At 45.4% G+C, this 16,641-nt stretch overlaps 1 protein-coding gene across 1 annotated transcript in view; it reads right to left on the minus strand.

Moving 5' to 3' along the window:
- Positions 1 to 16,641, minus strand: part of LOC149357386 (uncharacterized) — a 49,048-nt gene that overhangs the window by 17,270 nt on the left and 15,137 nt on the right. The window contains exons 4-6 of the mRNA XM_089584581.1: positions 10,290 to 12,177; positions 6,764 to 6,993; positions 4,063 to 4,152 (exon numbers count right to left, since the gene is read on the minus strand). Of these exons, the coding sequence (XP_089440707.1) occupies positions 4,063 to 4,152; positions 6,764 to 6,993; positions 10,290 to 12,177 (2,208 nt within the window). The remainder of the gene's footprint in view (positions 1 to 4,062; positions 4,153 to 6,763; positions 6,994 to 10,289; positions 12,178 to 16,641) is intronic.

Genomic DNA, 16,641 nt, shown 5'->3' on the forward strand with positions numbered 1-16,641 from the left:
AACTAGTATGCTTATGTGGCATGAAACACTGAATCGTATTACACCATCTGGAACATTCTGTGGCAAACGGTTGGCATGATACGATTTTTTCCGAAGCGCGGTGCTGACACTACTATGACACCGAAGGCTTTTCGACCAAACGAGCTGTATACGCTGTCGCGTAAAATTGTAAATGCTGCAGAGGTTGAAAAACACAGGCTCCAATCCATCAGCATGTGGTTAAGGTGACTGGTACAGCACATCACATAGAATAGCAGCGGTGCTGTGAGAAACTCGTCGCTAGAGACAGCACCTCTGAGTGCCAAGTGCGATGATTCTTAGTGCTGAGGAGCGCACAAAAGAAGATGCAAGGAATAAGTGACTTCATTTCATTTACTCGCATAATGCACTCGCACTCGCTTAATGATCGCACCCTCGAATTTTGTTGGCTGCTAAACAGAGACTGTTGCAAGGGTTGTGCTGTCACTGGTTCTCAAACCAACACTGCACAGTCAAAGGCTTGTTACATGCTATTGCATGTCCTCAGGTATGTGAAGGGCAGAACTTCTTTTTCATGATTCCGGCGCCAAACATTATAATGAGTCAGTGCAATAATCCTATGCCTGATAGTAACACCAGCAACGTACTCTTCCTCCTTTCATCATCTTCTCTTACACTTAAAAGTTCAGAAAACATTCGAATATCAAACTTCATGTCAATTTTCCACTCTTTAAAACCTAGCCCAACTCGCTTGAAACATTTCAACATTATGATTTGCAAGAATGTGAAACTACTGTGTCATAACATGTACACAACAACACCTGTTTGTGCTATTCTCAACTCTGGTGAGATGTACCCTGCCATGCCTGACGCATTACATATGACATAGAAAGAAAATGAATGGTATTCTGCTGCCTATCGCACATATCTCATAGCCTTGGCATTCAATGGCTTGGATTCAGGCCCCTTGGTAGTTAAAGTACCACAGAAACCTAATATTAATTACATTTCTTCTTTCAAGTGATGCGTTAGACACTAGAATACATTGTTCCCCACGTGGTATTTGCCTACGACAACTAAAAAATTTATAATTGAATTTCTTCTCTTATGCTGTTTCGGTTTCATCAACCGAACAAAGGCAGTGACATGGTTGCAGTTTAGGTCACGCGAGTCACTACGTAGTTTTAATTCACTACAACCCTTAAGCCAGCCTGCTTCAAGATTTGGAACGACAAAAACAACACATTGGCAACTACACAGCCGCTTTTCCATGGCTCACGTGTCCTAAACACCAACTATACGTCACTGCCATTGTTCGGCTGATGAAACCGAAAGCATCAAGAAGAAATTAAAATATAAATTATATAGCGGTTGTAGGCAATTACCACAGGATGATATATGTGTACTAACGTCTAACACATCATTTGAACGAAAACACACAAGCAAAAATATGGTGTCTATACTCCTTTAAATACCACAAGAGCAGTCTACACAATAAGCTAGTGCAGCATGTCAACTACGCATATTTGGTTCATATGTGCAATTTATCATCCCAAAGTGGCATACAGGCCCCGAGAGATGTCATAATGAAGGGTCATGGATTTACTTCAACCACCAAGGGGCTTTTAAAGTGATTGCACAGAACACAGGAATTTTTCAATTTTGCTCCCATCAAAATGTGGCCAGAATTTATCTTACAACCTCATGTTTGCTCAGTAGCAGAATGCCTTAACCACTGCGCCACCACAGCGCATCAACTTATGTGGAAATGCTAATGGTCAACGAAACTGAACAGATCAAATGGACACTCGACAAAAATTTGACTACCAGAAGTTGTTAGACATGTGCCAGAGCTTCAGCAACAAGATAACAGGCCAATTTTACAAAGCCTACTGTGCATGCACGTGTTTAGTGGAAGCAGTCAAGTGCCATCTTGGTAGTAGTCCTTCGTGGCGGCGTCTGCATGACAGCACACCTTATTTGGTGCCTTGACTGGCATTAGACCCAGTCACAGCAGCTTTTCGCCATGCATTTATTTTGGTCGGTTAAAGGAAACAGAGGCGCCATGACAGAGTTTTCAGGGGCGCAGTCCTAATCGCAGCTGATGCAGTGCTGAGAGGGTGTGTAGTTGCTGCATACAGTGGGGTGAAAGCGACAGCGATGCTGCGCTTGTTACTCGAACCTTCATGCTTAAAACGTTGCAGGCGATGATGAAAACATGCTTGACAGTCACTTTTGCTCATTTTGCCAGCAGAACATTTCTATGCATAGCGATGCACGTGTTTGAGCGCCTTCATACAGTGCTTACACTTCCTGCCATCTCCTTTTGCCGTGTTAATTTTCGCACATCCATCTAGGCATCCACTAGCCATGCCATAGAATGTTTGTTGTCTATTTCTTTTTCATGCTTCTACCCTAAAAATGACCATCATCAACATCATTATCAGCCTGACTACGCCCACTGCAGGGCAAAGGCCCCTCCCATGTCTCTCCAATTAACCCTGTCCTTCACCAGTTGTGGCCACCGTATTCCCGCAAATTTCTTAATCTCATCTACCCACCTAACTTTCTGCCACCCCCTGCTACGCTTGCCTTCTCTTGGAATCCACACCGTTACTCTTAAGGACCAGCGGTTATCTTGCCTTCGCATTACATGCCCTGCCCAAGCCCACTTCTTCCTCTTGATTTCAACTAGGATGTCATTAACCCGCGTTTGTTTCCTCACCCACTCCGCCCGCCTCCGATCTCTCAACGTTACACCTATCATTTTTCTTTCCATAGCTCGCTGCGTTGTCCTTACCTTAAGCTGAACCCTCTTTGTTAGCTTCCACGTTTCTGCCCCATAGGTGAGTACCGGTAAGATACAGGTGTTGTATACTTTTCTCTTGAGGGATATTGGTCAACTGTCCATCATGATTTGAGAAAACCTGCCATATGTGCACCACCTCATTCTTATTCTTCTAGTTATTTCCTTCTCATGATCCGGATCAGCTGTCACTACCTGCCCGAAATAAACATATTCTCTTACTACTTCCAGCACCTCGCCACCAATTGCAAACTGCTGTTCTCTTACTAGACTGCTGAATATTACTTGCTATGCATGCATATGCATGCTAATTTTTAGCCCCGCAGTTCTGCTCTATTCTGATATTTTCTAATTCCCTCAGGGCCGAACACGCTAATTCACGGGTAAACACTAGATGGCCGTTTTTTATTTTTTAAAATACTGATTAAGCCAAGAGTGATGCTTCAGCATAAATGAAATGTTGCTAAGGTGTAATGGTCAAAGACCATTCTACAACAAAAAATAAGGAATTATTTTACATTTCCAGTTTCATAGCCATGCTTTCTAATTCAACAAAATAGAGAAAGCACCATCGCTACTAGGGCAACTTGAGGGATTGGGAGAGAATACATGCATCAAGAACACACGCACTGTGGACTCCTGAATATAAGAACAAAACTTCACACAGTTCTTCACCCGCAACCTTACACTGGGCAGAAATTGCTGTAAAGATGGCTCGACGAAGCAGCTCAAAGGCGAATCTAACCACCTCCTTTTGTTGGCAGTTTAAGAGCCTCCCTCAAAGCTGAATGGCACATAGAAGGCTTTTCGGAGCTTCAGACCTTAAAAATTCACCATTTGCCAACGTACACTGATTACAAGGACATGACGGCTAAATATGCTGAATAAGGCTTCTTCAGCTGCCTCTCGTGACCAGCCCCTGCACTCTCTATTGGGGACCTTTTCATCTTTCCAAGATACAAAAAATCCAGCGCCCTCTGCTTTGCGCAGCTGTCGGAACACCTGGCACACCTCAGGTGAACCCACCTGTCCCAAAAATTCAGCATTCAGGCAGATAAACATCGCCTGGGGATGCAAACATGACTGCTTCTCGCACGTACGCCACACACCACGGCGACGCGGCCACTGGCTGGAGTACCAAATCTCTCAGAGTGCACAGTAGCAGCCAGCCTATCAGAGATGATAGGCTCACTTGTTGAAAGCCCAAGTTTCTCAAGTAAGAGAAACTTGCGCTAAAAGCTGCGTGAAAAAAGGATAAGAACACAAGCCTTTCTCACCCATCCATGCTGATGACCTCGGTCTCCTCGGCAGCAAAATCTTCCCTCAGAATGAGCAAGAAATAGTCAGACCGCAAGGCCAAAATGAACCTGCAAGGAAAAAAAACAATGCAATAGACTAATTAAACTGGTGGGCTTAATGAAGCCACATCAGCTTCACCTCTCTATTGCCAGAGGCACCTGCTACAGGAAAATGCCAGCACTATAAATCTATCTGTAGTGTATGCCTTCAAAGGCCACCCAATTGCTAGGACTCCATCTAATGGCTCAGGGCAGTGCAAAATGTACCAGCAAAATACTACATGAAAAGATCAATTTCCGTGGGCCACTTCAACATCCGCCGGATGAGTCTCCCCTGGTACACAGACTTGACACTCTTAATAACCCTTTGGTCGAGAGGCTGGATAACGGATGTGCATTTGGGGGGGAAAAAAAATCAAGTGGACAGTCATCAGGAAGTCTTCGATGTGGTGGGCACTGCAGTTATCCAAAAAAAGGCAGATGGATCTGCCCTGCTTTGGCATATCTGCATCAAAGGCTTCCAGCCAGCTGGAGAATACTGTGCGTGTCATCCAAGCTTTCTGATTAGCAGTGTACTCAACCAGAAGCCTTCGGTTACCTTTAAAGCACTGTGGCGTCGTGCTCTGGCTGATCACGAGGAGAAGACGCTTGTCGGATCCGTCCATGTTTGAATGCAAAAGAATGGTCACCCGCTTTTTGCTCAGCTTACCGCCATGACATTTTTGTCCCCTCAGGTCAAGCGTTTTTGATGGCAACATTTTGTAGAAAAAGCCAGTTTCATCCACATTATAAATTTCGGAGGACTTGCATTTGTCCATTATGCTTTCGTAACTTTCTTGCATCCAGGGTGATGCTGCTTCACCGTGACGCTCACAGGCTCCCCCGACAACACCTTGGTGAACGATGCAGTGCCATGCTTTGAATTGGCTTAGCCATCCAGCGCTCGCTTTAAAGTTGTTGTTGCCCCAGAATGCACGCGATGTGAATAGCCTTCTGCTGCAGAAGGCTTCCATACAAAGGCAGCGTGTTCTCTTTCGTGTCGAGGAACCACTGCAACACAGCCTTATCGACGTCTTCGCAGACCGGCATTGCCACAGTCTTGTGCTGCACGCACACTCCGGTCTAAGTGCCTCTATGATGCTGCTTTTGGATTTCAGAAGAGTAAAAAGTGAGCTGCACTGGATACTGAACTCCTCTGCAATATCAGACTTCTTTCTCCCTTTTGCAGCTTCGGCGATGACTGCAGACTTTTCCTGCAGCACCAAGAACTTGTGCTTTTTAACAGGAGGCAGAATCTTTCTGACACGCCGAACAAAACATTGGACGAAAGCAAGACACAGGCGATTTCAGCGTTTCAGCGTACACGCGGCACACGGCAAGATAGCGTGGTAGTGGGCAGTGTCAACGGCCAGCAAGGAGGAAAAAAAACTGCCAGATGACCAGCGGTGTCGTCACATGAAGCGTCACGTGCCTGCATAGTTGCCATCAGACAGCCTAGCAAAAAGCTGCTTTAAGCTAAAAAAAAATAAGTAACCTAGTGTAAACAGCAATGACCGCGCTGATGCTTGCTGGCAGAAACGTATGTGCCTGACTTGTCGGATGAGTGTGCTGCTGCAGTTTTGGTACTTCTCCGTTCCCAACTGGCTGATGAGCCGAAAAAAATGTTGCAGATCACTACCTCAAACTTTTGTTATTGCGGGACTGCTTTTTAAAAACCCTTTGCTGCTGAGAGGGTGGAAATGCATTGAACTCTATGGAAGTTTGCTGGCGGCACAAGATTTTTTCGTTGCCGCGAGAATTTCGCTCTTGAGGGCTTTCGTTAATGAGCAGTTCAACTGTATCAAATTTCCTGCATACATCTTGAAGCTTTAAATTCTATACTCTACACTGTACTTATTCGTAAACTCTCTACTATTTCTGCCTGGTCTTCTGTGCTCACCACTCAGGCTATAAGCATTACGGTCTGAATGTGCATTATGAAGAAAACACTGCCTGGCACTTGCAGAAGTCCAAGAAGCTTAGGAATGACCTAAGCTCTTCATCTTCAGCTCTCAACAAAACAGCAAGGAAAGCAAGATGGAAAACAACAACAATAGCATCACTGATCCTGCTGAAAAAGCTTTCAGCTTAGACCACTTTCCACAAGCTCAGCCCTCAAGTTCATCTTGAAGAATTTAAGCAAGTCCCATTGCCATATGGGGATCCCATTTAACGAAAGCTGGCAGGTCCTATTGGGAAAGCCTGCTCGTTCTACAGGAAAGGCAAAATACAAGACAGTGCATGGTGCAATATGCCAGGCAGTGCATGATGCGAGACAATTTACCTCTCACCCCATTCATATTTTTATTACAATTTTTAAGCCTATGATAAGTGGTAAACTAGTGAGGCAAGCACACCTCCAGCCAAAGCTTGTCCAACAAATGCTGTGGCTAGGAGATCATGAGAACATACAATGCGAGTCACCCTTACAGCCCTTTCAAGTCTTCACAGCATGTTTCAGATAATTTTAAGTACCCACTGAGGTCCACGTCGGCAAGGCACATGACCGTTCAAATTCCATCACTTCTGTAAATGAGAGCCAGTACATCCTTTTTTTAACCTCAAAAACTACTCCAACTTCTCACATTAAGCAGTGCATTGCCTGTGCAGTAGGTGACAGTTTGTCGATGAGTGTTCATACCTGTGTGCCCCGATGTCCTTGCCCTCTACGCGAATTGTGATGTCCGTCTCCACCTGGCCAATGAACATCCTGAGCAGGTCGTCCCCCAACTTGGAGCAGGCACCCAGCCTCTCTGGGCTGCAGCCTGACTCCTGCATCCTCTTGTCGATGCTTGACAGGCAGCTCACTTCAGAGACCTCCGAGTACACAGTCTCTGAATCATCATCCCCATCTCCAGGAGAGAAGGGAGGCTGCGGTAGGCATAGGCAGCACATAAGGAAAGAAGCAAGGATACCAGGGCACCCACAAAACACTCCGCAAATGGTTACACTAATTACATTACACTAAGATATGGATCAATTTTTTGTTAACCTATCACTGCAAGGATATCTGCAACTATTTAATAAATGCTAGCCCTTGATGTCACCCTTGGAAACACTCATAAAGCATATTTTACACCAGGACTTGATATCACGTAAAAGTGTCACCAGCATAGTGTTCACCACCTTGTGAGCTGCTCTCCGATGCCAATCCATCAATTAGAATGTCCCTGCTTCACTTCCCATCAAACACTGAAGAGCAGGAGGAGGTCAGAAGTATACCACACTGAAAATGCAGACAAGGTTAGGCATCCCCAGAATCAGCATCCCAGAAGTGGTATCAAACAAAATTTGAACTCTGTGTTCATTCTTTTAAACCTGACACTTTATGCAGTAATTTACAGAGAAAGAAGTGCTTTAGTTGGATTAGTCAGGTCTGAGCTCCTGTGCTTGGATAAGGTGGTGGACCCTTTGGTCACCAGCATCATGCCTCAGTCACCAGCATCATGCTAATGGCCTGTGTTGCAAAATGCACATTGTGCACCCATATAAGCTCCAAAGATTTTTTTTTATTTATTTATTTATTCATACTGTTCACCCTCTGCATGAGGGTCATTACAGGGAGGGAAACATATACAGACACAAGTGCAATTCTCTTCGCTAAAAAAAGAAACACTCAAATGCACAGAATTACAGATTTGCACAGCAATCTTCCAGGAACGCGTTCACACCTATCACAAATTTGTCTACATCTGTTTGGTCCACAACGTCACTTGGTAGTTGATTCCAAATTTCTACAGCATCGGGAAAAAAGGAGTAGCGATAGACTTAGTACGTGTAATAATAGGTTGTAATACCTTACTGTGATTTTTCCGAGGGCAACGCTTCAGGGGAGGTGTAACATAGTGATGTTTATTAACTTTGACTTTATCATTCATTATCAGAAAAAAAAGTTTCAATTTCTGCTTTAGTCTTCTTTCTTCTAGTGATTCTAACTGACACTCTTTTAGCATTGCTGTGACTGAATCAGTGCGGCGGTATTTAGAGCATATAAAACGTGCTGACATCCTTTGCAATCTTTCCAGTTTCCGTTTTAAACCCTTTTGATGAGGACTCCACACTGCACTTGCGTACTCTATGATTGGCCGCACGAACGTCTTGTACGCAATCAATTTAATTTCTCTAGTCGCATTCGGCAACTTCCTCCTCAGGAAACAGACCTTCTGGTAGGCTTTTAAATAGACATTTTCAATATGGGTGCGCCAGTCAAGATTATTTGTTAATGTCACTCCCAAGTACTTGAGACACTTTACTTGATCTAAGGAATTTTCACCGATATTGTATCGAAACATCATAACATTCTGCTTCCTTGTTACTTGCATGTAATTAGATTTTTGGTAGTTTATTTCCATACCCCATTTCAGGCACCATGAGTTTAACGACTGAAGACATCTATTTATGTTCATCTGATCTGCCGGGGAAGCCACAGGAGAGTAAATTAAACAATCATCGGCAAAAAGTTTCATTCTGACAGGCGATTCGACAATAGCAGAAATATCATTTATATACAATAAAAACAAAAGCGGACCTAAAACGGAGCCCTGTGGCACCCCCGACAGAACTTCACGCCTATTCGATACTGCACTTTCTATTTTGACGACTTGACAGCGGTTACTTAGATAGGCCTGAATCCATAGTACTATATTTTCAGCGATTCCTAATCTGCGTAGTTTAAAAAGAAGCTTATGATGCGGAACTTTATCGAAAGCCTTCGAGAAGTCTACACAGACCACATCTACCTGCTGACGTTCATCTATAGCCTTGCAAAAGTCGTTCACTGTTTCAATTAAAACAATGAACAAAATAAAATGTGCACTCATCAAATCCAAACCAGAGCTATTAAAAAACGTGGTGGGTGGTTACCTTAAACACAACTTTTTAGTTAATGTTGCATGCCTGTCTTGAAATGGTTATACAGTAGAACCCCGTTCATACGTTTTTCACCGGACCGGGAAAAAAAAACGTAACAGCCGGGAAAACGCAACAGTGAGGAAAGCACCGAAAATTAATGAAAACAGTGCAGCTTTGACTTGAAACAATTAATTTCCGCAATTTGACCCTAGGACTTTAAAAAATCGAGAATGGTGGATTGCAGTTTCTTTCGCTCGCTGGAAAGAACAACGCGTTTCTCAATAGCAAAGGCCGCATTGCTGTCAGCGTCGCTTTGCGGTGCGGCCACACCGCACGCACGCAGCAGTGCTGTGCAGTTCACGTGCTCACTGCAGTCCACGCTGAAGCGATGTTGTGCACAGCGTCAAGCACTGAAATGTTTGTAGGCTGCTCGCCGCGCTGCTCCGCGCAAGCTGCCCTGGCTGCCTGTCAACTGCGTTTAGTACGTCCAGCTTTTCCTCAAGGGAAAGCCCCTTCCGCTTACTCAACGCTATCACGCCATCAAAGCACAATAAAGATGTTGCGACTGAGAAGGATGAAAAGGAAATTGCACGGGCCCTGCCGACTGGCCCCTGCCGACTGGCCCCTGCCGACTGGCCCCTGCCGACTGGCCCCTGCCGACTGGCCCCTGCCGACTGGCCCCTGCCGACTGGCCCCTGCCGACTGGCTCCAGCCGAGCCACCACCGCTGTCACTTGCAGATAGAGGAGAGTTAAAAGATAAAAAGAAAGAGTGAAAGAAAAGACGCGCTGATAAGCGACCGCAGCCGCGCGCCTCCTCCTCACCACCTCCCACGATAAAGATCGCGGCGTTCGGCGTGCGAGGCAGATAGCCATCTAGTGGCGGCCTCTCCAACTCGCGTGCGGCTTCTTGCAGCCAGTTCGGTAGCCAAGCCGGGCCAAGACTCGTCAAAAATCAAAATGGCGGTTGGCGCGCATTGCCCGGGCGGGTTCGGGAAGCCCGGTTGCGACGTATCATGCGGGATCGTTTCCTCGGCTACGACGTAACAGCGGGGTTCCCAATACATTGGATCCTATGGAAGCTGTGCCGGGACCCGAAGAAAACGACGTAACAGCCGGGAAAACGCAGCAGTGAGGAACGTAACAGCGGGGTTCTACTGTACTAAACATTTTACACATACAGTCTCAGCACTTTCTTTCAATGCACACACCAGCGGAGATTATGCCTTGTAGAGGAGGATCTGACAGTGCTCAGGTCACTTGTACAAATGCAAACACAGTGCATGAAGGGGCTATACTATCTGAGGCATGTACGCACCCTTGGTATAGTTTCCCTGGGCACGACTGCAGGAGACTCTTGAACCACACTGGTATCAGCCTTAGTCACAAGGACTTCCAATTCTGGTTTCTTGGGCAGTACTGTTGATGACACTGGTCCTGCTGATGGCAACACCTCAGCTTTTGAAGACACGTCCTTTTTAGGCACATCACCTTCCCAGTCACTCTCATGCTCTAGGGAATCACTGTCCTCGCCATCGCACACCTCAGACCTGTGGAATGTCATGGCATCCACATCCTGGGGCCGTGTTGACGACTTCACGGGCAATGCCCTGGGTGCTGGTTTCACAGGCTCTGGCTTTGCCTTGCGCCTGAGAATCGGGCTCATTGGCAGCAAGCAGACTTCAGGAGGCTGGAACCTTGATTGGCATGTCGACACCCTCTTTGGTGAGGAGACGTCCCCTTCAGCAGTGGGACAGGGTGCAATTCTAGTAGTAGGCTGTTCCGTAGCTGGGATCTCCTCCGACACAACCAATATCTCTTCACGCTCAAAGTGTTCCCACATGCGGTGTTCAACAATGCTTCGCTGCCTCTCTACACTGTTTGCACCATCCTTTGCAGGCTTTCCCTGGTAGTTACTATACGCTTCGTGGGCACAGACAACACTTTCACTGTGGTCATCATTGATGTCAATGAACATCGACAGTGACAAGGTGCATGGCATTGTGCGAGAGCATGGCTTCTCATCAGGATGAGAGTCATCGTGGTGAACTGTATTGAAGTCAACGTACATGTAGCATGACTGAGGTCGTTTGGACGAATCACTATCTCCTTTGGGCTTGCTTGCTGGTGACCTTTTCTGGGCCTGGCCTGCACTAGCATCTCCACCAGCATCTATGTACATGTACAGAGACGAACCTTGGTTTGACGGCTCCTTGTGCTGCTGTGCCTGGGTTTCTTCTGGTTTTGTCTTGTTTATGTCGATGTAGAAGGGGAACAGCGCACCCGATGCGCGATGCTCCTGGTTTGACCCCAGTTCAGCTTGGTCAGCAGCACCCTGCGAGGGCACTTCCCCCACATCATTAAGGCTGTCGTACGCCACTGCCTCAGTAACAGATGTGTTCTGGGACATGAAGCCAGAATCATTCATCCCAAAAGCAACACAAGAGCCTCTCTTCTTCTTGCCAAGTTGCCCACCGACCTTAGGTGATCTCGGAAGGCATTGGTATGACACTGGCATGGGAGCAGGAGATTTCTCGTGCAGGAAGAATGCAGACATTGGTGCCAGAGACTTTCCATCCTGCTCTGTGGAGACTTTCAAGCCTGCTTTATTGCACTCCTCTACAATTGTGGATTTGTTGCTATGCTGTTGCTCCTCATGCTCCTGCACACCCATTATCGCTGCTGTCTCTTCCCCATTCCACTTTTCAATGGCTGCCTCGAGCGGCATCTGGCTCTGCAGATCAAATGTTCCACTCCGCACCATGCTGCTGCTCATGCTCACGGAGCACTCGTCCCGGTTGTCTGAGACGTCATCGCCAGCTTGGCTTTCCTCGTACACTTGGGTGTTATCGCACAGGCTGTCTAGAGGTTCTTCTACATTTCCAGCTGTTGCACCACGGTTCTCACTACAGTTGGCGTCATTGTCATTCACAAAGCATGAGCGGAAATTCTCTAGAGAGTCCTCAGCCCCCGTCTGCTCAAGTGACCCAGTAAACAGGCCGTCATTGTCCCCACCTGGTTCATTGGCTGAGCCGCTCTCGGTTAGTTCCCGAGTTCCCTCCCTGGTGTCAGTCTCGCCAGTCATGTCCTGAAAATCATCATCGCCACCATCTTCATCATCTGTCGAGGCAGGATCATCCTGGGAGCGGAGGGCTCGAAGAATATCATGCTCCTTCTTTCGAATGTCATCATCGGAGTACACGCTCCTGGATGAAATGCCAGACAAGAGAAAAAATCAATCAATCACTGCACCAGCCCCCAACATGAACGGGATGTTAAGTGGTTGCTTCAGTAATCAGACATATTTGCACAAATAAGAACATCGGTAGACATTTCAGAAGAGATGAGGCTTGGGCATGTTGGTCAGACATACTTAAGGGAAAAAATAGCGCACACGAGAAGACGGGACAAGCGCTTGTCTGTGTCTCCTCGCTTGTCCCGTCTTCTCGTGTGCACTATTTTTTCCCCTTTAAATCGGTAGACAGGTCCTTAAGAACCAATTTTTTACTCCCTTCGTCACTTTGTGTCAGTTCAGTGGAAATGGAACAGCACACAAAGGGAACAGCATAATGGGACAAGCACAAGTACGGACAGACACTAGGACAAGCCCTTCCCTTTGTGTGCTTGTCTGTTAGAGCTGAATTCACATATAACCAACTATAAAAAAAACAGTTTTCTTCCTTCCTTCTTCCTCATCCCAAAGGTGACACTACGTAGTCCTGGTATCTGTATTCTAAGCTCAACGCTCTTAAGGAATATTAGCCTGCAATGCACACCACACGAGTGAAGTAGCAAAAGCAGCTGTAGCAGATCTAGTGTGACAGAACACACAGGCAACCAGCGGTACCCACTCCCCCTGCTGCTTGGTACTGCATTTGCACAGGTCACACGGTGTTAATTTTCACTGAGAACCAAAGTGCTACAATATCAGAAAGCATGTCATAAAGATTCTGTTCATGCCCACAACTTTAAGGGGAGACGCAGGTCTTGAAATGATAAAAAAATGTGAAAATTTCGATGTTGCAAAAATGGCAAAGCACCCGCACAAAAAGGTTTAAGGCAATTGCATATTCTCCGCCTACGAAGAGTGGAAATTGTGATTTCGGAGCGAAATGTGACAGAACTTCGCGCCTGTAGCTTCTCATGACCACGTTCCCGATGGCCACCATCTTAGTTTTGTTTAAAAACTGGGCCCCTCCCCCACATCCTGGTATTTCTCACTACTGCGAAATATTACTGGAGTGTCCCCATTCTGCTGTTTTTTCAGGCCTCTACAACGACCTCCAAATAGCTGGCACACGCACTTCAAATGAGATTTTCTCAGCTTCATGATTTTTGCCATCGTGACTAGCCTTACGGAAGTTTTTATGTTTTTAAGGCGCAATTTCAAATATTCTTATATCGTTGAAAGCAGAAAGAAGTAAACTGTGGAGCTATGCTTTTTTTTTTGGCTGAGTCGAACATTATTATTTTGCAAACCATGTCACCTAACTATATTTCATAATTATGGTGCTTGGACATAACTGAACATTTTTATATGATGATGCACCTCAAAAACAGTATAATTAGCATAGCTCCAGATGGCAGGTCTTTGCCTACGGCTTCATTTCAATTGAAACCAAAAAATGTTGAAAGTGTCTTAATGACCCGTAAGAATTCAGGTAATTATGCTTCAATTATTTTCATATACTATGGGAACTACTGAGATACACTGAAACTAATTATATTTTTGAAAACAGGAAGAAACACATAAGCACACCCAATTTCATTATGATATCTTTTATAATTAAAATTTTCATTTCCAGTCCGTGTCTCTGGTTAACATAGTTACAATAGCCTTTATTGTTCCCACACTGCCCGCTTTTAGGCACTGCATTGAGAGTACGACTGCAAGGTATTGGCCTCACAAAGAATGAACTCAAAGTACAGGCAAAATATGTAACCTGGCAGCACACAACCAGGCAGCACACAACCTTGGATTTTGCAGCTGACATGATTCAGGAAAGCAAAGCCCATGAAATAAATCCCCACAAAGACTCACAGCACAGACAACACAGCAGCCACCATCATGCCCCTGAACTCAGTTTTCTTCACATCTCTTCTCCCATATAACACTTAAATGACTCTTAATCAATATAGCATGCCTCTCACATTCTGATATGGCCACACTGAATATGGAAATGAACAAAAATGGGCATTTGTCCGAATCCATGTAATTTAGCAATTAGTACACAAATTGCAGCCAAATAAAGCTGCATTATTTCTGCAGAACTTGCAACGAGATGTCACCCATGAACTGCCCAAGGAGACAAAGACGCAGTTCGTTTTTATTGCAAACTTTTGCCACAGGTTAACATTACAAGTAATGAGCTACTAGAAATAAAAATTACTACATCATGCATAGTTCCGTATGCACGAAAAGCATGTAGAACTAAGCGTTCACAAATGAAAAAAATTCACCTCTCTCAAGAAAGCAAAAATGCCTCTGTGTACACACTCAGTACTCTCTTTTTTAGCCCGTGCCATCATACAGACAACTTGGCACAACCATTTCTTCTACTTTCAATTGAAAAGCTCATCCTGACCAAATCATAGAAAATGGCAGTGCGAAAGAAACGGGGATGAAGATGTAGAAACACAGGCGACAGGACAAGCGCTGAACTACCCGCTTAATTTTATTGAAAAACAATCCAGATCTTAAACGTTCGAGTGCATCACAAGTCAGGTTATTGATAAAACTATGAATGCGCATCTAGCAGCAACACAACATTCATTCTCATTATCACTGGAGGCTAGATACAGGCAACCACGTGAGGGCATACCTCTAAAAGCGGAAGAAACGACCAAAGCACGGGCAGAACGAGTCTTTACATCAGAGCAAAAGCAGAGACAGATTAACCACAAAAACAAACAAAAAAATCAACAACAAAAGAGCCAACAAGCAAAGGTCTAGTCATTTAGTTGCACAAAAGCAGTGTCAGGTGGAAAAGGAACTAAGTAAAACCACGAAAGAAATGTAATCATTGGATGGCGCCATCCTGAAAGGAGATTTGTCTTGGTGCTGGATGCACTTTCATGGTTGCATCGATAACCTGACTTGTGATGCACTCGAATGTTTAAAATGTGGCCCATTTTTTCAATAAAATTAAGCTGGTAGTTCAGCACTTGTCCTGTCGCCCATGTTTCTACATCTTCATCCCCATTTCTTTCGCACTGCCACTTTCACTGATTTGGTCAGGATGAGCTTTCAAATTTAAAGTAGAAGAAATGGTTGTGCCAAGTTGTCTGCATGATGACATGGGCTGAAACAGAGTTTATTGAGTGTGTACACATAGGCGTTCTCGCTTAGTTGAGGGAGGTGCATCATTTTACATTTGTTAACGTTTAGTTCTGCATTCTTTTTGTGCATACAAAACTATGCATGATAGAGATACTTACGAGTTTAGAGCTCGGCAATAAATATATTTTGTTGACGTGGCCACATTTACATGCTGCAGTGTACACTCAAGCTCTCAAGTAACACACCCTTTCCACTCCTCTCAATCCCAAGAGTACCGGCTTCCAGGATCCTGGATCACATTAAAGGCCTACTTGACCAAAATTTTGCAAACCATAAAAACGTTTTTTTCGTAGTACATCCCCGGATTATGTTAACCACAAAACATTACGTTACAGTTTCAAGCAGTTAAGTTGCCAACGGTACACAAAATTCGGAGTTTTCAATACCGAAACAGGAAAAATGGGCGTCATTACCACCCGCTGGAAGCGATGCATGTTTAAGACAGGAGTCCATATAGGTTCAGAGCGTCTGCTCGATGCAGCTCGTGCAAAGCACTGGTAGTGGTAGCGTGTACAGCACTTTGCTCAATAAATGGTAGTTATATATGGAAAAACATATATTAAATTACATAACTTGCATCATACATGGAATGAAACGCCCCAGAAAAAACTGGCAGTGGCTTAGCTCAGCTAGGCCAGGATATACACAGCAAAAGCAATTTCGTCTCCTGACATTTCGGTAGCAACACGCCACCGTCGTTAAGCAGCTTGGCGGCGTCTCTTAGCGAGACGTTCCTCTCGTTTTTTGGACGTCTCGGCCGATCGCTTAGCTTTTCTCGTTTCATTATCATGCTGTCGGCCTGCCTTGCACCATGCGATGACTTCTGGATCGGAAGACTCAATGTCACGCAGCCTGTCCTGCTGCCGTGACGAGCACGGCCGCTCTCCTTCTTCTATGGTGCGTGTCTAAAGGTGGATTCACACGACGGACCGCTTCACGGACCAATCGGTCACGTGATGTCTGACGCGCGGTCCCCCCGTCCGCGGCGAGCATTCACACGACGGGAGGAAGCAGCAGACGACAGCGCGGACGAGCCAGTCGGATTGTTGCATTGTCGGCGTAATCGTCTCTGTGCGTATCCCACAGAGCGGGAAAACTTTCCACAAGGGCAAGAAAAAAAAAGGTTGCGTCATCTGTGAACCTAGAACCGTACGAACAAGACGCGCTTTGGCTGTTAGAAAGTTCGCCAAGTGGTTCCATCTTCGCAGCTGTCAACAGGACTATGTAGTTTTTCGCGCTCGCATGTACTTTGGTTCGACCAGAGGCTTGTATTGGATTTTGTAAGCTTGCTCGTTGCCAGACTAAACAGTTTAACCGCTACTGCTTTGAG

This window comes from Amblyomma mixtum, chromosome 3 (genome assembly GCF_055824585.1).
Source record: "Amblyomma mixtum isolate Tamu chromosome 3, ASM5582458v1, whole genome shotgun sequence".
In the NCBI taxonomy this organism is placed as follows: domain Eukaryota; kingdom Metazoa; phylum Arthropoda; class Arachnida; order Ixodida; family Ixodidae; genus Amblyomma; species Amblyomma mixtum.